This window comes from Engraulis encrasicolus, chromosome 3 (genome assembly GCF_034702125.1).
Source record: "Engraulis encrasicolus isolate BLACKSEA-1 chromosome 3, IST_EnEncr_1.0, whole genome shotgun sequence".
Taxonomy (NCBI): Eukaryota; Metazoa; Chordata; class Actinopteri; order Clupeiformes; family Engraulidae; genus Engraulis; species Engraulis encrasicolus.
Genome location: NC_085859.1, coordinates 49,714,133 through 49,736,336, shown reverse-complemented (window position 1 = coordinate 49,736,336; position 22,204 = coordinate 49,714,133). Strand labels below are relative to the sequence as shown.

General features: G+C 41.6%; 4 protein-coding genes across 4 annotated transcripts; 2 read left to right on the top strand and 2 right to left on the bottom strand.

Annotated features, from left to right (window-relative positions):
- Positions 1 to 5: 5 nt before the first annotated feature.
- Positions 6 to 2,045, top strand: mrpl40 (mitochondrial ribosomal protein L40). The gene is made up of 4 exons (XM_063195641.1): positions 6 to 196; positions 508 to 582; positions 733 to 888; positions 1,256 to 2,045. The coding sequence occupies exons 1-4, from the start codon at positions 135 to 137 to the stop codon at positions 1,563 to 1,565; spliced, it is 603 nt and encodes a 200-aa protein (XP_063051711.1). The 5' UTR covers positions 6 to 134; the 3' UTR covers positions 1,566 to 2,045.
- c3h22orf39 (chromosome 3 C22orf39 homolog) lies at positions 1,939 to 4,674 on the bottom strand. The gene is made up of 3 exons (XM_063195643.1): positions 4,563 to 4,674; positions 3,563 to 3,730; positions 1,939 to 3,223 (listed from the first exon to the last, which is right to left on the bottom strand). Exons 1-3 carry the CDS (start codon positions 4,593 to 4,595, stop codon positions 3,098 to 3,100), a joined length of 327 nt encoding a protein of 108 aa, XP_063051713.1. The 5' UTR covers positions 4,596 to 4,674; the 3' UTR covers positions 1,939 to 3,097.
- Positions 4,675 to 4,894: 220 nt separating this feature from the next.
- ufd1l (ubiquitin recognition factor in ER associated degradation 1) lies at positions 4,895 to 9,599 on the bottom strand. The gene is made up of 12 exons (XM_063194554.1): positions 9,482 to 9,599; positions 8,937 to 9,069; positions 8,684 to 8,716; positions 8,456 to 8,577; positions 7,984 to 8,114; positions 7,785 to 7,857; positions 7,603 to 7,671; positions 7,051 to 7,119; positions 6,458 to 6,505; positions 6,047 to 6,135; positions 5,519 to 5,600; positions 4,895 to 5,284 (listed from the first exon to the last, which is right to left on the bottom strand). The coding sequence occupies exons 1-12, from the start codon at positions 9,482 to 9,484 to the stop codon at positions 5,210 to 5,212; spliced, it is 927 nt and encodes a 308-aa protein (XP_063050624.1). The 5' UTR covers positions 9,485 to 9,599; the 3' UTR covers positions 4,895 to 5,209.
- A 358-nt stretch (positions 9,600 to 9,957) lies between these two features.
- On the top strand, positions 9,958 to 21,682 carry cdc45 (CDC45 cell division cycle 45 homolog (S. cerevisiae)). Its single transcript, XM_063194553.1, has 19 exons — positions 9,958 to 10,167; positions 10,341 to 10,400; positions 10,486 to 10,578; positions 10,929 to 11,066; positions 11,309 to 11,458; positions 12,063 to 12,121; positions 12,925 to 12,973; positions 13,268 to 13,329; positions 13,425 to 13,475; positions 13,593 to 13,712; positions 14,140 to 14,271; positions 16,069 to 16,167; positions 16,315 to 16,476; positions 16,997 to 17,135; positions 17,480 to 17,563; positions 18,715 to 18,833; positions 19,299 to 19,375; positions 20,771 to 20,884; positions 20,984 to 21,682. The coding sequence occupies exons 1-18, from the start codon at positions 10,117 to 10,119 to the stop codon at positions 20,833 to 20,835; spliced, it is 1,710 nt and encodes a 569-aa protein (XP_063050623.1). The 5' UTR covers positions 9,958 to 10,116; the 3' UTR covers positions 20,836 to 20,884; positions 20,984 to 21,682.
- Positions 21,683 to 22,204: the final 522 nt, after the last annotated feature.

Below are 22,204 nucleotides of genomic sequence, written 5' to 3'. Positions count from 1 at the left end.
ATATTTTTACCCAACGTCCCCCTGTCAGTCACTTCCGCACGCTCAAGGTGGGCATGATGGCATGCTAACCAGAGTCAGGTCGAAGTGCCTTGAAAACACTCTCTCTGAAGTATATCTGTCTAAGGAAATAAATTATGTCCTCGTTACTTTCACGTGTTTTTAGTACGCTGTTACCCAGACAGAATGGGATGCCATGGTAAGTTGCAATTATTTGCTTTACCTCGGTCAGCTGAGATGTTATGCTAACTGTTAGCCATCTTAGATGTCTCGACATGGGAACTTGATATACATAATTTTTTATGTGTCTGAGTGCCACATCTGATCATTACATCATGTATTACATTTTAATAGACTGTTACAATATGATTACTCTTTTTAAAATCTTACTTGGGTAGAATGCTAGGCATGGCAAATGTCAGGCACATCATGTAATTTGTGATGTGGTACAAGTTTCCTGATCATACGTGTTGCATATTACAATTCGCATCACATATTACTGTTTTACAGTTCATCAACCGGCCTCCAAAGGTGTAACCATTGGTTTGCATCAGTCATGTCCCTTAAAACTTCTGCACCTTTGAGGTAAGTGCATATGACACGGTGGCACTGGCATCCTTCGAAATGACATTGAGATGACTCCATCCTTGCCTGTCATTCCGGGATGTCCATGAGCTTTTGAAGGTAGCTTTTCCTTTGCCGTGCATTTCGTGAAGTCATATTTCTGTTTTGCAGAGCAGAGCCGAGGAAGAAAAAGAAAGTGGACCCTCGCCGAGAGATAATGGCGCGAGAGCGTCTGAAGAAGAGGCTGAGGAAGCTGGAAAAAGTTCCACCTGAGTTCATCCCCATTGAAGACTTCATCCCATCTGCCAAAGGCTATGACGAAATGAGGTAGGTGAATGAGAGTCTTGTTGGAGAAGGAGCAGCCTGTTGGGTGGCTCACAGAGGAAGACTGTCTTCTTGCAATGTTCTTCTCGTCACACAATAGTTTTAGATTCTGTGTGGAAATTGTCATTCTGCAAGGTCATGCTTATCAAAAGAGAATAGCTGTAAGCAACTGGATGTCTACTTTAAAGACATTGAAGTCCTCTTTCCTAGAAGCTTTGTTGGTTCTACAAAATGTCAAATTCAAAGAAGTCCCGTTGTTAACAGTAGAACGGTTTGGATCAGCCGTTTGTGTGCCCTTTGCTAAAGCACATCATCACAGCTGCCCATTGCCAAGACATTAACTTCCTCTCCTCTTTCCATTCCCCTCAAGAGTACGTAGCGAACCCCGCCTGTCATTCGAGGAGAGCGAGCGCCGGGCGCTACTACACAAGGAGTGGACGGTCTTCAAGCACGGCCAGCACCAGGCGGAGATGGCCACCATTAAGGGAGCCGTGGAGGCCCAGAGGCAGGCCCTGGAGGAGCTGAGGCTGGAGTCAGAGGAGCTCTACCAGGCAGCGCTGGCCCCAGACCCTGCCCTCTTCCCCTTCACCCAGCAGGGCCCCAGCTACACTCCACCCATGCACAACTACGATGCACCCGAGGGCACATACAACGACAAGACAAAAGTCTACACACAGTGAAGGATGTTGCGTTTCTGTTACTTACTACGTCAATCAGTGTGTGTTTCCAGCATGAGTTACTACATTGGACACTAATATGCTGTGACAATGCTGTTGACTGAGATTTCTTCATCTGGGGTTGCGTTGTGCCATCTTTTTGGTCAGTTTTACATGTGAAACTAGACTGGTGTAAAACGTCTAGCAAGGGGTGTTTTTTTTTTGGAGGTCTCTGCCTCCCACCAGTTACCCAAATGAGGTGTTTTGAACAGAAAGATGAACATTTCAAATTATAGCCGTTCTCCTCTTTGAGAAAAGGGAGCTCAGGCATTTACTCAAGACAAGAATAAACACCAGACTCATGTGAACCATATGCATTTGAAGATTATTGACAGAAACCAGTCATGCCGTTTGTCTTTTTTTATATTATTGTGCATTTGCTTTTGAAATGAAGAGCACTGTAAATAAGATTGTTTTCGAACATTAAACAAAAAATTAAACATACATCTTTAGTTATCTGATTTGGTGGTAGAAATCTTCCAGTGTCAGATGTAAGATCAATATCTGCTCGTATAAATGCCTTCCACAGAACATGCACACCAATGGTATCTCCTGGGTACCCAAAGTAGCAACCATGAATTTAAAGGAAATCAAGCTGTTTAGTGCAGACGCAATCTGGAAAACTGGGCACAGCCCCTTTTTCCTACCTCCCGTCTTTAACCTGTGCCTGTGACCTCACGCTTCACTGATGCCCCGCCTACATGGAGGAAACAGTTTACCCCACTGTCACTCTAGTCAACTTTTGGGGGACTTTTCCCAATTCAACATTGTGTTCGAAAATGAGAAAATTACTTTTGAATTGCACTTCTGCAAGGTATTGAATTAAACTTGTCATCAACGACATCTTGCGAGGTCATCATGAGGCCACAACCACCAGGGAAGACGGGAGTTAGGCTAATGGAAAGAACCCACTGTCTTCAAAGTGAGTTGAGCTCATCCTGACTCCAGTAACAAACCACACTAGTGCCATACAATTTCATTTTACCAACAATACCAAAGTATTGGTCTTGACTATTATCAGCTTTACTTCATATGTTAGAGTTAACAGATTTCTCATAAAATTCTTGAAATGTATCCCTTTGGGTTTAATCTCACAGGCCAAAGCAACCTTCAAAGCTTACAGGTGTCACTGGTGTTGGCTGAACAGATAAGATGGGCATCTCTGGACTCCCATCAGTGAAGGAGAGTTCCGCTATGACGGGTAACGCTTTGATCCGAAAAACACTCAAGTGGGTAGTATGTCCACGTGTGTGATTGGGGGGGGGGGGCGACGACAACAAAAGGGCACACTACACACACTTTGCATAACCAAGCAGTTCTTGTGTATGTTAGGCCTTGAGAAATCAACTCCTTTGTACTTTGGCAGTGACCACAATAAGTCCCTGATTGGGAGAGAAATACAGAATGGCCGTATGGGGAATAGATGAGGTATTGACAAGTGTTTCCGTGAGAGTGTAATGCAGTGCAGGCATGTGAAGATTGTCAGGGCAGTTTGTTTAAGAGTCCTTGCCCTGATTGAGGGGCATGTGCCAGTCACTCGGCGGCTCCTTCCTCAGCTCCCACACGGGGGTGAACTTCCGCTGTTCTGCCACACGATGGCGCTCACTCTGCCGTAGTGCCTCCTGCAATGTCAAACGACAACATTACAAGACATTCAATTTGCAGATACTAATTTAAAGACTTACCATACCAAGTCACTTAATGGCATGCCAATTTACTGTTTAATCACAGTCTTCTTTACTATGATTTCACGCTGTAAACAAGTCTGAATTGTGCAAGTCAGTGGTTCTCAACCTCTCAATCTTTTTTGAACAAATGCCCCCATGTGACTCTTGATCAGGTCACATTGAAACATCTCCAGTGCCTTATTGTGTACTATATCTTTTCCATAGACAGAGTGGAACAGTACAAAAAGAGTTACTGCAGCTACTCTGCTGACTGGCACCGCTTGGCTCACCCACCTTGGCTTGAGTGCTGTTGCTCTTCTCCCACTCTTTGCAGCTGGCGTAGTCCTCTTTCCACTGTCCACAGACAGGAAACGTGCCAAAGGTGTAGTAGTGATGGAAGCGGTTCCGTATACTTTTGCAGTGTCGAAACTCACTCCAGTAATCTTCACAAGTGCGAGGAGTCTAGGGACAAAGTCGTCACAATGGGACAATGTCTCAAGGAAATTTGAATAGTTGAGTTGGGAAAAGTACTGAGTCCATGACAGGACACATACAGATGACACTTGCAATCCATTACTCAAACACCATAATGGGTATATATCAAACCATGACAGTACACAGACATACATTCTATAGGTAGACATGTACACAACTGTTCATACTGAAGTTGTGTCGTGTATTTTAAAAATGGATTAAAGCATTGATCGAGGCACACCATAGCCATGATTAAAGAGGACTTCTCAACTATTTTTCAAGCCAAAGAGCACAGGCATTATAACATTCCACATATTTAGCTTCTAAAGACTTCCTAAATGAATTCCTTTAGGGTTGGCTGTATGTATGTAGAGCTTTAACTGCTAGTCAGGATACATTCACTGAGGATATACTGCCAACAACAATCAGGCAGCAGCAGGTAGGGGTTTTGGCAGCCAGTCGACAAGCTAAATTGAGCCTGGCAGACTTCACAGCTGTTATTGTAACGTCATCATGTCAACAGTGGACCAAAATCCTTAAACAACTTATGGTATGTATGCTGATGATTTAAAAACAAATGACAAAGGATGAGCCACAAACATCGACTTTAACAGGACAGCACCCTAAATGCTGTGGAAGTTGACATTAGCCATCAATGGTAGCAATGCTAGCTAGCCACGAACAACATAAACAGGTCTCTGGTACATTGTGTTATCTATACCAAATACTTATCTTTTACTGGAATAACTGCCCATTTTCCTGGAGGTAAAGTATGCATACTCTATGTGGTGGTGGATATAAAAACACAACAGAAACTTACCCTCCAGTATGCATCGGTGTCTGACCCAGCCATGTTTGTGTCAAGTGAAGTGCGTGAAGTCTGGCACAACAGCTAACTTCCGGCAGTTTATGCATATTGTTGCTAGCTTCCTGATGTTAATCTCCACTGGGGCTCCTCATTTTCTGAGGGTCAGGTTATGCATTCAAAATGTAACTGTTTGTAAAAAAAAAAAAAAAAAAAAGTATAACGTAACCTGATTTCTATGCATTCTTCATACTGTATAAGATATTTTAATACCATGCAATGGTAATACATTAATATCCACTTTGCACTTGGAGGGTATATGTCAAGAAAGAGTCAGAGGCATGAAATATTACAGGCGGAGGCAATTTTATTGAAGATCATAAATGATTAAAAGTATAAATAAACCAAAACAATTGAGCTAATCCAATGATTTGAAATAATTGTCCTTATGTACACCCGACACACGCGCGCACACTTTTATTTCTGCATAGAAAAGAAAGTGGTCACAGTCACTCAAGAAAACACTCACTCAAAAAACATCTTCACCTGCTAATATCCCAGGGGAAAATACCCAATTGGTAATGGGGGGGCAACAGGATCCATACCCATTTTGTTTCTCTTTTGTTTATTTTCAATGACTTATGTGTTGTCATGCCGTTTGTTCAAGGCTTGCGTCCTTTCTTACGTAGAGATTGCCCTTCTCCTGAGAATGCAATAAAACTGGTTCCCGCATCATCCTGCAAACACATTGTCAAAGACCATAGTCAGAAATTCACCAACACTTCTCAGTTTTTCCCACCTGTCTTTGTTGTTGTTGTGCTTGTTTGTGCCACACTGCTACCGCAAGATACTCATCACGAAACAACAAAAGAAATCAACTGGCCACCGCAATAAATAAAACAAATTAAAGGTATACTATTGTTAAAAGGTCTGAAACACAGAATGAAGCAATAAATGGCCTCTGTTCTCACCTCCTCCATTCTGCGTGCCTGAGGACGGGAGTTCCTGATGAAGGTGATGCGACCCAGTTTGAACTCGTAGTTGGGGATCCCTCTGTATGGACAAACATGGACTTAAGAATAGACATGCATGCATCTCTTCTGTTCATCACCAATTTGAGACAGCTTTAGATGTATTAGAAATAAGACAAACATATAAAACACATAGTATGAAGGATTGATTGGGAGGTTAGCTTACTACAAGGACATTGGAGATTTATCCACTGGCATAATTTCAATGGTCAGTGGCAGACACCATGCAAATAGAATATTTTTCTTAGTGCCATGAGCCATCTATGATGTGACCTACACTGAGTAATTGGTATGCTTTACAAAATCTATACAAAAAGGCCCAAAAATGTCCCTAATATTTCAACAGAACCAATGTATTCAGCGATTTGGTGGTATGCTAAATGGAAAGCAAAAGTGGAAAAAGCTCATGGTGGTGTAGGAAAATGACTGAAGGCGACGCAGAAGATCTCGTCTCTGAGGGCAACTGACCGCTTGATGTCACTGGGGTCAATGGGGGCAGGGCTGGGCTCTATGCCTTTCAACTTCCCATCCAGACGGTTGCCTGATCCTGTGAAGGCCTAATAACCAAAGCAGAACAGTGGTGTTACTGGTTGTTATTATGAACAACTAAGAAATCCTCATCATGGACACTACAGTATGTACTGTAGTATGTGGCATGTTCTACACAGATTAAAAATCAAAAAGATCTCATTTGTGTTGATCAGAGTTTCTCTTCAGTTTCAATTTATAATTCCTGTTTTTGAGTAGCCTAGAAATCTAGACGCCCCTAGCGACCGCAAATTGAATTTGCTCCCGGGGGCAGCTTTTTTACAGCTTTTTGCTGTACGGGTCTGGCTCGCTAGGCTAGTTTTTGAGTCATGATAGAAGCAATACACTTACTCTGAATCCAAGATCCATCTCATAGTTGCTGGGATCTGTGTCTTCCTCCTAGACAAAAGTCAAGTCAAGTCAGCTTTTATTGTCAGTTTCTTCATATGCACAGGTCATACAAGGAAATTGAAATTACGTTTCTCTCTCTACCATGAAGGACATAGACATTCACAGGACTGACATTTACAGACTGACTTCAAAGTGCAAGATAGAACAAGTAACAATGATGTACCAATAACAGTAAAGTGATGAAGTGATAAGAATACTGAGCATTTAACATTGGGGAGTGACAGTGATGGACCAGTGATAAGCCAGTAACAATAACTGATTACAGTTATAAATACAATTAACATTTAATATTTAGGGGAAGGAATAGAAGACAAAACAACAATAATAATAATAATAATAATAATAATAATAATAATAAAATACAAAAAAAGTCAAGGCTATGCTGTGCTACACACAGTGCAGTCCAGCATAGTCCATTGTAGTCCAGTGGACATGTAGCAGCAACAAACCCCAATATGATGGAAAAAAGTGAGAAAACATTTGAATGCAGTCTGTTTCAATTGTAAATTTCGTAATTTTCCATAACTCCATACCGTAGGTTCTTCATGGTGATGCGAGTGTCTCTCTGGCTCTTTGTATCCCAGCGGAGCATCGAAATCCACCTGAAATGCAAGACAATAGCATTCACTCAAAACATCTCATTTTATACAATTAAAGATCAGTGATCTGTTAATTGACCTTAAAGAGAGACCACACAGAAGACTGAACATCTAGGTTTTTCAACATTCCATGCCAGAATGCGTTCTACAAAAACAAAACAATCCAGAGTATATTCTAAAGAACACAACATTCCTTAGATGTTCACAAAATTCCATTCACTCATGGTTGAATCCAAAAATGGCAAGCAAGAACGGTTATCGCTAGACCGTGCAAGGAAGCATGGGATTTCCCAGTCTAAGCTAGCACCATGACTAAACTCAAACAGCATTTAACTACATATGTAATTGGTTTGCTTGTGTGCATATTCTTTTCTCTACAACAAATTATCAACTATAAATGCTGTGTGTGCTCATTTACTTTATATCTAAAAGTAAGTCAACAAAATGTGGCTGCAATATTATTGTCATTATTGGTAGTCTACTCACGTTCATGTCACATTCGATAATTGACACCGCTTTGTCAGGCTTTGTTTCCATAACTCTGAGCTCATAGATCTAAAAGGAATTGTAAGACATGTCCCGGTCATTTAATATAACATGAATCACTTCACAAAGCACAAAAAAACGATTAAAGAATGTGTAGGAAAACAACGGCACATGGCCATCACCTTTTCATTGTAGTTAATGGCAATCACATCACCGGTTGTCAAACAGGCAAAGTTCCTCAGGGCATTTTCCAACCTGCAGAAAACACGAATAAAGAACAAATGTAGCATAACAGAGACAAAGTGGCTGGTAAAATCTAACTTTCATCTCCCACTCTCCCTCTTTCTCAGCTGATTCTGCATGTTTACAGATGGGACATACACTGCTTTGGGGTTGGTGATGTCGAGGAAGTCTGGACTTTGAGGCTGGAACTTTGAGTACGTGGCCACCATCAGGTTAACACTCTCCACCTGCACCAGCCCCCCTTCCTCCAGCAGCAAGTTCTGCATCATCTGATGGACAAAACCATTTACCAAACCATGAATTGACATATACAGTATTACAACACACACACAGATACACACACACAGTGTGCAGAATAATTAGGCAAACAAGGATTTTGACCACATCATCCATTTTATGCAGATTTTGCAGATTAACATTAATTAAAATGACTATGTTTGCCTAATCATTCAGAATGCGATGTACATTTAGTTGGATCTTGATACAGGGAAATGATCAACAACATCCACAACAAGCACGCACACACACACACACACACACACACACACACACACTTCATTATGACTTGTGGTTAAAATCACATTAGTTCTTTGTTATTTTTGAATCTTACCCAGTGTGGCAGGTAGCAGATTCCCTCATCAGCCACAAACTCCAGAACTCCACAGTGGGTCATCCTGTCTGAGTTCTTGTTGGTGAGTTTGAACAACATTGGGTATGTGATGTTTAGCCTACCTAAATTGGAGGACATCAGAAATACAATAGTTCAGACATACAGTACATTCATACCATACTAATTGATGTGAATATACATTCAGTAAGTCTTAGTTTGTGTACTCACTTAATTGATCCAGCGCAGAAGGTGGCATTATGACTATAGGGACAAAAACAGAAGCATTAGTACATGTGTAGAATTATAATCCATCATCTTCAATCAATGTAGTATTTCAGCTCAACCATAATATTGTGCGATTGGCCTGGTTTAACAGTGCACTCTACGTCTGCACCCCACACTACGTCTGTACTAAAAGGCTCGTTATAAACGAACACTGACAGGACAAACAATTTAATCGTTTCATGTAAAAAGATCATACTTTTTCCTCCCTTCTCCACATCAGATCTGTCGTTGGGGCCCGCAAGCATGGACACTGAATAGCAACGGTACTGTGTAGAGAAGCGGTTTTGGAAGGCCCTGGGCATCGGGTGGTCAAACATGTTGAAGGAGAACTGTTGGAAATAAAGACCATATTTTATAATAATTCAACAGGGCAGTACCTCTACTGGAAACGGTATAGTCAGTCGAACCTAAAACTTGCTAAAGCAAGATGGCTGTTGACTGTCGACCAGTATCAAACAGCAGAGCAGACTCCATTATGTGCAAATGATCACAGACACGTTGACAACACGTCACCTAGATTGTTACAGTGGACTGAATTATCCTCCTGGTAGGACATGACAGAATCGCTGATTGATGTCAACAAAACAACAATCCAACTAGCTCGCTCGTTGTCCTGCTAACTTTAATCTGTAGCATTTCTATCGGTGCAGTAAAAGGAGGTACGTGAACACGCACAGCTAATGATCAATTATGTCTATTACTTAGAGTAAAAGTTCAGGGAGAATACATGTGTGTACGTACCATGTCTGGAAATTATGTGTAACTAAAGTAATAGTCCAAAACAATAGCAACTGCAGCTTTTTTTCACAGACTGCTATCTCATCTCCAGGAAGTCCAAGTGTGCAGCTGTAAGGGAAGTGACGACACAGCAAAACAAACCCGAAAATACCAATCAGGAGACAGGAGGGGTGGTTCATGGATGCGCGATAATTAAATAACATATTTGTTTATTGCTCAAAACACATCAGTAGTGATCGAGGCTTTTAGATGACACATGTAACACCACGTAGATCACTGTATTTCAATGTGTCTGTCAAATATCACATGGATTTCAATTGCTGAGAGCATGGGGGTGGGATGTACCGAAATGAGACAGCCGATTGGATAGAGCCAGGTATGAACTAAAATATTATTGGTTTCTTGCTTGTCATTTTCTTGTCTGGAACGAGCATCTCCATTGGTTATTTCACTTCAGAACGCCCAATGTTACAATAATCGCATTTGGCGCCAGATTTTTAACAAGGAAACTCAAGCGCTACAGAACTAGTCGAAAACAACTTGCCCAACTACCTTTGTATCATTTTATCAATTTTATGCTTCGTTGTTTTTAAGTTTTACACGTTTGTTAGAGCGGTGTTGTCGGGCAACTTTTAACTATGTTTGTAACCGATATTCGAAAGGAATTTTATGACGTTGTTGTCCACCAGGTGAGGATATGTTAGTAGCTAACGTTGAGTGTTTTGCTAATCTGCTACCCCATTTACTTACAACTCAGCGTTATCATGGCATAGCTGCAAAGTGTTCTCACGATAAATGTACGTTTTCTGTTACAATAACGTGTTAAAACAAACCCTTGTATGCTTTTAACTCCCCTGTTCAGAGAGTAGCACTCCTGGTTGCGCCAGACATTGATGCTTTATGCGCCTGCAAAGTTCTTCAGGTGAGTGTCTTCAGCGTGACTGTACATTCTTGAGTGTTCCCATATGTGTCCTTCATAAACCGACATGTCTGTTTGTATACATTAGGCTTTATTCCACTGCGATCAAGTGCAGTACACTTTGGTGCCTGTGACTGGTTGGCAGGACCTCAGCACTGCTTTCACGGAGCACAAAGATCAGGTAAGGAATTGCCCATCTCAGTTAGAAAACAGCAAAGTCCCCACCACTGAACATTGTAGAGAAAGCCCAAGCATGTGACATCTTGGGTTTGCTGTGATGCCTAGCTTTTCTGATTGTGTGGAGTACATCACTAGTTTACAACCGACATCTAGGCCTATTCTGTATCTTAATGTTGACAGTGTAACAAATCTTCTGTTTTATATCAAGTGGGACCTTGGTATGGAAATGGCATCCATTGCTAATATGCTATTCATGAGAACTTAGCCTAATAGACTACAACTGTTTTGTTGTTTCGCTTGAACATTTTTGTTTTCATTATGTGCGTGTTGGCATATGCTTGTGGTGTCCAGTATCGTTATTTCGTGCTGATCAACTGTGGTGCCAATGTGGACCTTTTGGAGACTCTGCAGCCAGATGACGACACCATCTTCTTCATCTGCGACACGCACAGACCTGTTGATGTTGTCAACATTTACAATGACACTCAGGTAACCTTACAGAGGCCATTTAATTTGTGTCATTACTTTTATTTGCTTTCTTAATTTAATTACCCACGTGCCATACTCAAAATTGGTATTATTTTTAAGTATGTTTAGAAAACTACATGCTTCACCTTCCAGATCAAAAATTTGTGTGTTAATCACCATTTTTTTTTGCCATACTGATCTGTATTTCAATGTACATTTTTGCAGTTATTTTAAAGTCAGTCACATACATTCTCTGTGTCCAGATCAAACTTCTGATCAAGCAGGATGATGACCTGGACATCCCCAACTATGATGACATCTTCCGTGACGATGAAGATGAAGAAGGAGAGGACTCTGGCAACGAGAGCGATGATGGGTCAGAGCCCTCTGGGAAACGAAGGCGTTTTGATGAGGTGAGGGCGACTGCATTTCTTTTTGTCAAAAGAGACTGTGCAGTATATTTTGTGTTTTCCACAGGCTCACATCCAGCTTGTCATATGTTGACACTTTGACTAAACCTCAATATATGACCCCAAATAGCAACCATCATTACACAAAAAGGGGTACCCTTGTTGTGTCAAATTGTGAAGCAAAAAGCAGCCACTTTTGCAAGCATGTTTCAGTGACTGTTAATTGGTTAAAGGAAAGTGTTGGATCTGGTCCATGTGGCCTTTTTTTGTCATGATGCGATCCAAAAGGGGAACTTTTGGCATCAAATATTGAAGCGTGAAGGTCTGAGACTGGGTTGGTTTTATAGTTCTGTCATGTGCTGTAGCACATGTTAATCAACCCTCACAGGCTTACTATGGTTATCCAAATCAAAGGAAATACTTTTCCAGTGGTACAGCTGTGACTCTTGGGCTTAAAAGTGGCAGCAACAGGGTTAAATATCAATGTTTAGCGTGCATATGGTGTGTGTAGTACGTACACATTCAACTAATACTGTGTGTGTGTGTGTGTGTGTGTGTGTGTGTGTGTGTGTGTGTGTGTGTTTGATCATTTGTGTTGTGTTTCTAGGGTGCAGTGGAGAGAAGGATAGAGAGGCAGAGAGCGAAGAGAGAGTGGGAGGCACGCAGGTAACAAACCTCTTCAAGCTGTTTTGCGTACAATGTTATGCAGCTGTTCTGATACCTTCTTAATGCTGATTAGCATCAGGTGCCTTTACAGCAATTTATAGAGATGACGTTACAAGACAGACTGAATACAGGATTTTTGGCCTTAGGTGCTGTTTCCACGTAGCAGGATATTTTTTTTAGCAGGGTATTTTTTTCTCCTGTTGAGGTGTAAACGCAACATGTGGATAAAAATAAATCCTCCATTGTAACAAATGCATTTCAGCCCTCTAAACAGGATATTTTTTTCTCCTGCTTTTTATACCTGGATTTTAAATATCTGCTACGTGGAAACGGAAGGCCAAAACCAATGCAACCAGGAGAAAAAAAATATCCACATATAAAAATATCCAGCTACGTGGTGGGCAATTATTTTGGCCCTAGGGCCTCATTGGGTTTAGAAAGTTGACCAAAGGGCCGGATGTCATAGGCAACTTGCCCATGCCAATAATAAGAAATGGTGTACGCCAACATCATTACACCATTGTCATTCATGCCATTCCTGCTAATTGTATCTAGATGTAGACTTCAGCAATCTTAGTTTTCCAAGACCCTTGTTTTAGGTAGCCAATTTAAGAATGAGTGACCATATGAATCTGCATTTTTTTTCTTGGAAAGGCTCTGAGGGCCGCATGAAATGGTTGAGCGGGCCGCATGTGGCCCCCAGGCCTGAGTTTGCCCACATCTGGGCTACATGGACACAGCACCTTAGACTTGAAGTGAATAGATTTGAGAGTCTACAATTTGTTGTGTGTGTTTTATTTCAGACGAGAGATCTTGTTTGATTATGAGCAGTACGAGTACCATGGCACTTCAGTAAGTATGATGATGTATCTCTTAATGAAGATGTCACTTGCTCTTTGAACAGACATGCATACTGCTTTAGTATTTTATGCTGTCAGCATCCTACAAGCAGTTCTTGTACGCAACCCATACTTTCCATGAGGTCAGTTTGTGTTTTTGCCATTTCATTGATGCTTCATCTCAACAAGACATAAGTCTATTTTGACTTCTGTAAGGATTTCTGCTCCTATATAGTTGTGTCTCTTCAACCATATCGATTGTTAATCAACGGAAGATGTAACATAATGTGTCTGTGTGACGTTTCAGGCAGCTATGGTCATCTTTGAACTGGCCTGGGTTATGACAAAAGATAACAAAGACATGTTGTGGTAAGGCAAAGATTTACACAAGATATTTATTTATTTTTTTGCCATTTGCCAATGTACTGCTATGTGGTTGATTTGTGTGTTTTTTCCATCGATAGGTGGGCCATTATTGGTTTGACAGAGCAATGGGTTCATGACAAAATCCCAAAGTAAGGGCACATTTATGATTCGTGACAACATAAATTGCATTCTCTCCCACAAGCATAATGTATAAAGATGCACTTTGTTCTTTTGCTTCATATAATTTTGTGCGTGTCTGTTTTTAGTATGAAGTATGTGACAGACATTGCCACATTACAAAGACACGTGTCGCGGCACAACCACAGGAATGAGGATGAGGAGAACTCTCTATCCATCGACTGCATGAGGATTTCATTCCAGTACGAGTATCCTTAACCAAACACCAACATGCCTCCATCTGGCCGTCTGTGTCTCTTCAGTTGACTTCAGTTGATTTTACTGTCTTAATTCCCAAAGGGGAAATTATTTGGTTGCATGACCATTCATACAATGTACTTTAGTACTGTATGGTTTGCACACGGGTCATGCAAGGTCTTTGTTAAATCCACATTCCTGGAATATTCTGGTAGCACAACGCTCCTCCACACCTGTGAACGGAATATTCCGGACCTTGTTTCAAACCGAATACTGACTATTCCATTTGAAACCGGAATTCTCCCAGCATGTAATTGCACTCTTTCGGTCTATTGCGCTCTCTCCCTCTTTCTCGGTCATACATTGTATCTCCCTCCATCTCTGTTAATGTGTAAAATGTGTGTCTCTGTTTGTGTAAAATCCTTAACTGTGGTGTAGTCTGCGTCTGGCTCTGTATCAGCACTGGTCTCTGTATGAGAGCATCTGCAACTCCTGCTACACTTCCTGCGGCTTCAAGCTCTGGTCCATCAACGGCCAGAAGAAACTACAGGAGTTCCTCGCAGACATGGGGTGAGTACTGTAGAAGGGGGAAAAACACAGAAAATGTCAATTTTATGGGAATTTTGATTGAATGACATCATATACACTATACATTACATTAAGTATTTGCTCACCCATCCAAATGACCAGAATCAGGTGTCCCTATCACTTGGCCTTATACACAGGTGTATAAAATCAAGCACCTAGATATGCAGACTGCAAACATTTGTGAAAGAATGGGCTGCTCTCAGGGCCTCAGTGAATTCCGGCATGGAACTGTCATAGGATGCCACCTGTGTATCAAATCCAGTCATGAAATTTCCTTGCTCAAGTATACCGGTATTCCACTTTCAACTGTCACCTTTATCATAAAAAATGGAAGACTCTGGGAACAGCAACAGCTCAGGCACAAAGTGGTTGGACATGTAAAGTGCAATGCCAAGCGTTGGATGCAGTGGTGTAAAGCACGCCACCAATGCAGCAGTGGTGATGCGTTCTCAGGAATTATGAATCGCGCCTTTCCATTTGACTGGCCTGCACAGAAACCCAACCTGAACGAAATAGAATAACTTTGGGATGAATTGGAGTATAGACAGAGAGCCAGGCCTTCTTGACCAACATCAGTGTGACCTCGCCAATTCACTTTTGCAAGAATGGTCAAAAAAATCCTATAAATGCACTCCTCAACCTTGTGAGTAGCCTTACCAGATGAATTAAAGTTGTAATAGGTGCACCGATATCATATTGAACCCTATGGGTTAGGAAAGGGATGATGGCACCTAAGTTCATGTATGAGTCAAGGCAGGTGAGCGAATACAGTACAGGCCAAAAGTATGGACTCACCTTCTCATTTAATTAATTATCTTTGTTTTTGTGGCTTTTTAAAGAACATAATACATTTTCAGAGAGGGTATTATTTCTGTGCATGAACACATGTATATTTTTTTGCTTAACAAAAAAATGAAAATATATATAAATTAAAAACAATTATTTAAGAAATATCAAAAAATGCCAAACAGTGACGTCAACATCGCAAAACTGAGGGCCCCACGTGTTTCAACAAGCTTATTTTTCTGTCTATTTTCAAGTAAAAATACCCAGTCATTCGAGTCCATTTTAATTTATACAAGCAATACAAGACAGATTTTCTTGATCTGATAATAGGTCACTTGGTCAGCATAGCTGGTTATCTAGGTGAAGCAGTGATACAAAAAGTAAAAGTGAAAACCCCTGCCACAGATTCCTTCCAACACAGGTTTGACCTCTCCAAGTAACTGGCTGTGACTCAATATCATATCAAGAAAATGTCTGTAAAATGCTTGTATTGGCAAGTGTTTAAAACTAGGTTTTAGGTCTCAAAATTCCAGTTCTACAATTCTAGTGAGTTATTGGAGGACTTTAATGTTCAATTAGGATTGACATGACTGTCTGGGCATTTTTATTTGAAAATAGACAAAAATAAGCTTATTGAAATGTGTGGGGCCATCAGTTGTGCCGTGTCGATGTCAGGTGGATAGACGGCTGTCATTAATGTTGGACAACGGCTAGAATGATATTTTTTGGTAAGTACGTAATTCTGCATGTGTTCATGCACAGTTTTGATACCCTGCATGAAAATACACAATGAAAATCCAAGAAAATAAAGAGAATGCATAAGTAAGAAGGTGAGTCCGTACTTTTGGCCTGTACTGTACATTTGATAATATATTGTAGATGGAGGTGGAGAAACCACATTTTGAATTCCCTGTCCTGCGCACTTGTATTTCCTTTGTACAGTGACACTTGTGCCACATATCCTAAGGGTTTGTGTGTGTGTTTGTGTGTTAGTCTTCCTTTGAAACAGGTCAGACAGAAGTTTAACTCCATGGACATGACTATCAAAGAGAACCTTCGTGAAGTCATAGAGGAGTCTTCCAACAAATTTGGGTAATTCAGTGCTGTGTTGTCCTACTATATTTTTTCTCTTCTTTTTTTATTTTTCAATCTTCTTATTGTTACTTTTATTTCTAGCATTTGTATGAATGCTGTACTGATTCTTGTGAGGTTTTGTTTTGTTTGTTGTTTCCTCTTCAGTTTAAAGGATATCCGTGTGCAGACGTTTAGCGTTCACTTTGGCTTCAAGAACCGTTTCCTAGCAACAGACGTGGTGCACGGGGCTGCAGCCCTGCTGGAGAATGTGGAGAAGGAAGAGACGGCTACAGACAACTTCATCCGGGCGCTGGACTGCCTCAGCCGGTACACTTGACGATATTGCGTTTCTACCTACACACTGTAAATAATGAGAGTGTAGCAGACCATGTCATTTGGCTGCAGTATCTCTCTTGCTCTTTTTCTCTTGCTAGCTCGCCCTTTCTCTCTCTTGCTCTTCACTCTTGCTCTTTCTTTTGCTGCCCTCCCTCTCTCCCTCTCTCTCTGTTTCTGTCTCTCTCACCATGTTGCTCGCTCACTGTCTCTCTCAGATGTGTGGGCGCTGGACTGTTCCAGCTGGTACACACTCAGAGATGATTACACTTGTGTGCCCACATAGACGCGTACACTGCAATAGATCTTTTTTCTGACTCCCCCTCACACACACACAAACATACACACACATATACTGTACACTAGCACATACTGTGTATATATATTCATACTGCCGGTACTACAATACGTTTTATGCATTCACACACCACTACTAATAATATTTAGTTCATTAGAATGAATGTGAACGCGTTGATGTTAAATCGACTTTCTCCCTCTCCCCCTCCCCCTCCAGGAGTAATCTGGAGCAGCTGCATCAGGGTATTGACTTTGCCAAGAAGAAGCTGAGGGCCATTCAGCAGACCATAGCCAGCAGCATCTGCACCAACCTCATACTGTCCCAGGGGCCCTTCCTATACTGCTACCTCATGGAGGTATAGACGCACACGCACACGCGCGCGCACACACACACACACACACACACACGCCCACACCTACCTCATATTGTCCCATGTTCCCCTCTTATACTGCTACCTCATGGAGTCTCTCTCTCTCTCTCTCTCTCTCTCTCTCTCTCTCTCTCTCTCTCTCTCTCTCTCTCTCTCTCTCTCTCTCTCTCTTTCTCTTTCGAGCACATACATTCACACTCGTTTTTTTTCAGCCTCTCCTCTCAATCCACGTTTTTTACATCCCTTAAATGTTTCACCAATTCATGTCTTTAGTACAGCTAGAGCATCCTTTTGTTACCATACTCATGAGATTGTGTTTATGTTTGTAGGGTACCCCAGATGTGAAGCTCTTCTCAAAGCCGATGGCTTTGACTTTGCTGTGCAAGTACCTGCTAAAAGCCTTTGTGTCGTCGGTAAGCCCGATTCTCACTCCCTTGCTATGTTGCTGTTCTCATGCCAGCCAGAATGGCGCTGATAGATGATTGGGCAGCCAGCCATGACCTAATGGTTAGGGCGTTGGTATTTAGATCAGAGGGTTGCAGTTTCACATCCCACCTGTCCTCTCTACACCTCCATTCATGGCTGAAGTGCCCTTCAGCAAGGCACTCAACTCCACCTTGCTCCAGGGCAGGGGTGAGGGACCTTTTTTCATTCGAATCACTTCAAATTTTAGAAAGTCCTCCAAGGGCCGTACTAGGAACACAAACCAGGATTTCCCCCTGCACTTTAGGCCTATATCGGCAGCCACCTTTACAACAGACCCCATCTTCAGTAGGTCTCCTGAAAATGATTATATAACTCAATTGTATTGCAAATGTCATTTCTAAGATTGCTTCTCAAAACGTGTCATATTTCATGTGAAACTGCATGACATTAAAATTTGATTGGGGTGCAGATAAAACATCCTCCCGGGCTGTAAACGGCCTCCGGTCATAGCTTCTCCACCCATACTCCAGGGACGATAAAAGCGTCAGCGAAGTGTAATGTAATGCTTGTTCCCACAACAGTTGCGTTTGTGCAAAACGGCTCACCACTCGCGCTCATACCGTATAGTAGTGTTTCTCAAAGGGGGCGGTACAGCCCCCCAGGGGGCGTTGGGGAGCTCTAGGGGGCGTTGTAAGGATACAGCTTTGAGGGGGCGGTGCTTATTTGCCATTGGTGGGCATTGGTCCATTTCATTTTCATATTACTAAGGGGGGCGTTGTCAGGTTTGTGATGAGGTCAAGGGGGCGTTGTGAGGCTTGTGATGGGGCCTAGGGGGCGCTTGTTCAAAAAAGGTTGAGAACCACTGCCGTATTGTGTACTTCAGGTTGTGTGTTGCCTACATTAACCTACTGACATCTACATCGCCATGCTTCGCAGAGGAGAAACATAATGAACCAACTTTCCTCTTCCTGAATGCTCAGATTTTCAGCATGAACATGGTTCAAAATGAGCACCAGTACGGTTCTCTGTCCGCTTGACCACTCTATTTGTGCATGTTTAAAGGCTAGGCTTTCCAGCTCACTTTGAACCGTTTAAGAGTTCATCAGTGTTCATTTATTGTGCATGTGTGTGTTTTTAGACCCGTAATAAGCGCTGTAAGGTGCTGCCGCTGATTATGGCAGCTCCACTGGACATGGAGAAAGGCACCGTTATTCTGTTGGGCATCCCACCTGAGTCTGACACCTCAGACAAGAAAAAGTAAGTGTGTGTGTGTCTTTCTGTACCACCTTGCTTTTTTTTGCAGGCCTTTTGTATTTAAAGCGATACTGTACCATTTCTTAAAGTACATTCATTGTACACCTCTGCTTCAGTTAAATGATTGAGTGATTATCTTTCTTCGATTCTTTCAGTCATTCTCTTGGTCTAGTAATGCTACTTCTAGTTAAAAGTTACAGATTATCATTGGATCTTATTGGTCCTGCTAGCTGCTTCCTGGACCCATAAGATTCAATGATATGGTAGCTTGAAGGTACACAATTGTACAGCCAGACTCCAACAATGGCCGGAAGTACAGGAGAAAGGTATAACTAAATCATTTAACTCAACGGGAGGTTTTAAAATTAGCTCATTTCCAGAAATGGCTGTATCGTGTGAAGAAGCATTGTGCATTTAAACAAAAATAGGCTAATATAATATTCAATCCCTTCCCCTGCCACCTGGCAGTTTCTTTGGCAGGGCATTTGAGAAGGCTGCTGAGAGCACAAACTCCAGAACGCTGCACGATCGCTTCGACACGTCAAGTAAGCCTTTTTGTCCTCATACAGCTTCCATGCTTTCCAAAACTTTTTTTCAGGCTGTGAGTGTTTTACTCTTCTTTTAAAAGCAGTACTAGTGTAATGTGATGCATCTTATTGCAGTAATAAAACTTACTGCTTGTATAGCAGATAATTTAAATAATTAAGAATGTTTGACATGCTGTTGAAAAGTCATAAATGCACAGTATTACAGACACTAAATTCTTTCAACTTAGTGAAGCCTTTATTTTTTTAGTGCTTTATTGGAGCAGTACAATACAAAACAACGGAAACAATTATTATGTGCACGCTTTAAAATGACTCGCTAAAGACGGACTAAATAAAAGTAATACAAATGTGCTGCCATCACAATATATCGCATGCATGGGTTGTTTGTCGTCATTAAAAAGTCCAAAGTGATTTAAAATAAGGTCTAAAATGAGCCATGGAGAAAGATCCATCTTTTCATGTATGAAAAGTGCACATTTCCCAGTCGAAATGAATACTTTAAACTTGATGCTGGTGAAAATTTTAAAATCTGTGAATGTGCATGAATTCTGGAAAGGAACTGCTAAAACTAGTGTTCTTGTTTTTTCTTTGGGGTCATTTTGCTCCCACTTGGCGCCACTAGGTGGCAGCTGTTCTCTTCAGTGGTGATGCTTATGCTACAACTGTGTGTTCAGATACACAGTGAAATGTAAACATTAAGTTGAAATGACACATGGCGTACAAGGGCAGAAGCACTGAATGAAATACAATCTATAGTACAATATGAAGAAAGGGACTAGAAGTTCTAGATCAAACACTAATTAGCACTGGCTCTGACATCCTGTATTAAAGTCAGTAGTCAGTAGAGTATTTTTTATATAGATATAGGGCCCAGTTCCTTCCCACTAATGCAATCCATCATAGTGATGCTACAGCATAGGAGTTAATGTTTTTCAACTGTGCGTTTGCACTCTCTTCCATTTATGTACATCTCGTCTCGTACAGGGTGCACACTCGTATGCAGACACACACACACCCACATAGGGCTTGCAGGCACACCCAAACACACAAGTGCACATGCAAACATGAGAAGTTTCTCACCTGAACACTCACTTTGGTGCCAGATGCCTTTCCCGAACTTCCAGCAGATTTTTTTTCACTCTCCCCCCTCACCTCCTGTGATGTATAGACGTCACACACACATACACTCCCCTAACTAAGATGTGGAGGCACACGGGAGCCTATGCACTGACTCTCCCCCAACAAAATATTTGAACATGAACATGCCACCGCCTCTTCCTCCCTTGAACTTAACCCTCTCTCTTCATCTCTCTGCCTTTTGTCCTTTTTTGTCTCCCATTTATTTTTTCATCTTTCATTTATCCTGGCCTGCGCCATCCATCGCTGGAGTAGTTATTGAGCTGAAGACAGAGGACCGAGGGAAGTTTCTAGATGCTCTCATCACTCTGTTATCCTGAGCACTGAAAAGGCCTGCTGTGCTGGGAAGACTGTGTGTGTGTGTGTGTGTGTGTGTGTGTGTGTGTGTGTGTGTGTGTGTGTGTGTGTGTGTGTGTGTGTGTGTGTGTGTGTGTGTGTGTGTGTGTGTGTGTGTGTGTGTGTGTGTGTGTGTGTGTGTGTGTGGTGTGTGTGTGTTCCCGTGTGAATGCATGTTAAACTGTAGTTGTAAATGTGTGAATGCAGTGGATGTGAACTGATATCAGTTCAGAGTTGAGCCAGACATTTTAGCAGGGCCTCCTACGTTCTTGCATTCACACTATCTTGCGCACACATACACACACACACACACACACACACACACACACACACACGTAGCCACACATGTCTATATACAAGAGTACGTAGGCAGGCAGCCCAATCCCCACACACTAGAGGTACATAGTCTGTATCTGCAGTGGAATCTAGCACCCTCTGTTCAAATGCCAGATTTGACATGTTCAAACTCAGTTTGGTGCCAAATACCATTTCAGTCTTTCAGTCATACCATCCTTTGGAAGAAAAAAACACAGCAGTTCACACATGTCAAGTGTGTGGGTGTGAGCGAGATGTGGTAACAGGTGGGTGTGTTGGGATGTGTGTGTGTGTGTGGTGTTAGACAGGAAAGGATTTAACTTTGCCTGTATTATGATGACAAAGCAGCTGTCCATGTCTTGTTTATACTGTATAGGTTTTTATGAGCTAAATTTGTATGTTTTATCTGTGTGTGTCGGTCTTTTATTATTGAATATGCTGTAAATTATGTCTTGTTTTATTTTTGGGTCTGTGTACTGGTGTTTTAACAAAAATAAAGCTAAATATTCACCCTGATTCTGATTGTGTTACCTGACATTCAATTTGCACATTGCATTGTATAGGGCTTCAAGAGACAGCACTGAGTCATTTGCCTGAAAGTACAAGCACCATAACTGTATATGTGTCCAAATGCTTGAAATATATGAGGAAATTCTCCATTTACTAAACTGACCAGAGAAGACCCGGTCCAGCACATGATGATATAATAATTATATAGAATAATAATATAATTTGATTTGGAAGACTCAGCTAGGCTCACTATTTCAAGTTTGTTTTGGTTTGGATGAGCGTTGTACTTCTTGCTCTGCTTTAAGACTATTATATCACTAACTGCTTCACCTGTGTAAATGCAAGCCCACATTTTCTTTTCTGTCAGTTTTTTCTGTTACACGATTGTGTATTTGAAGTGGGAAAGGGTGTGTGTATATAGTAACCGAGTCCTCCATGTTCCAAATCCGAGCCCACTCCTGCCTGGCAAAGATTCATCCGCAGAATTCCAGAACTTTCTGGATCATGCTGCCAGCTGGTTCGATCCTG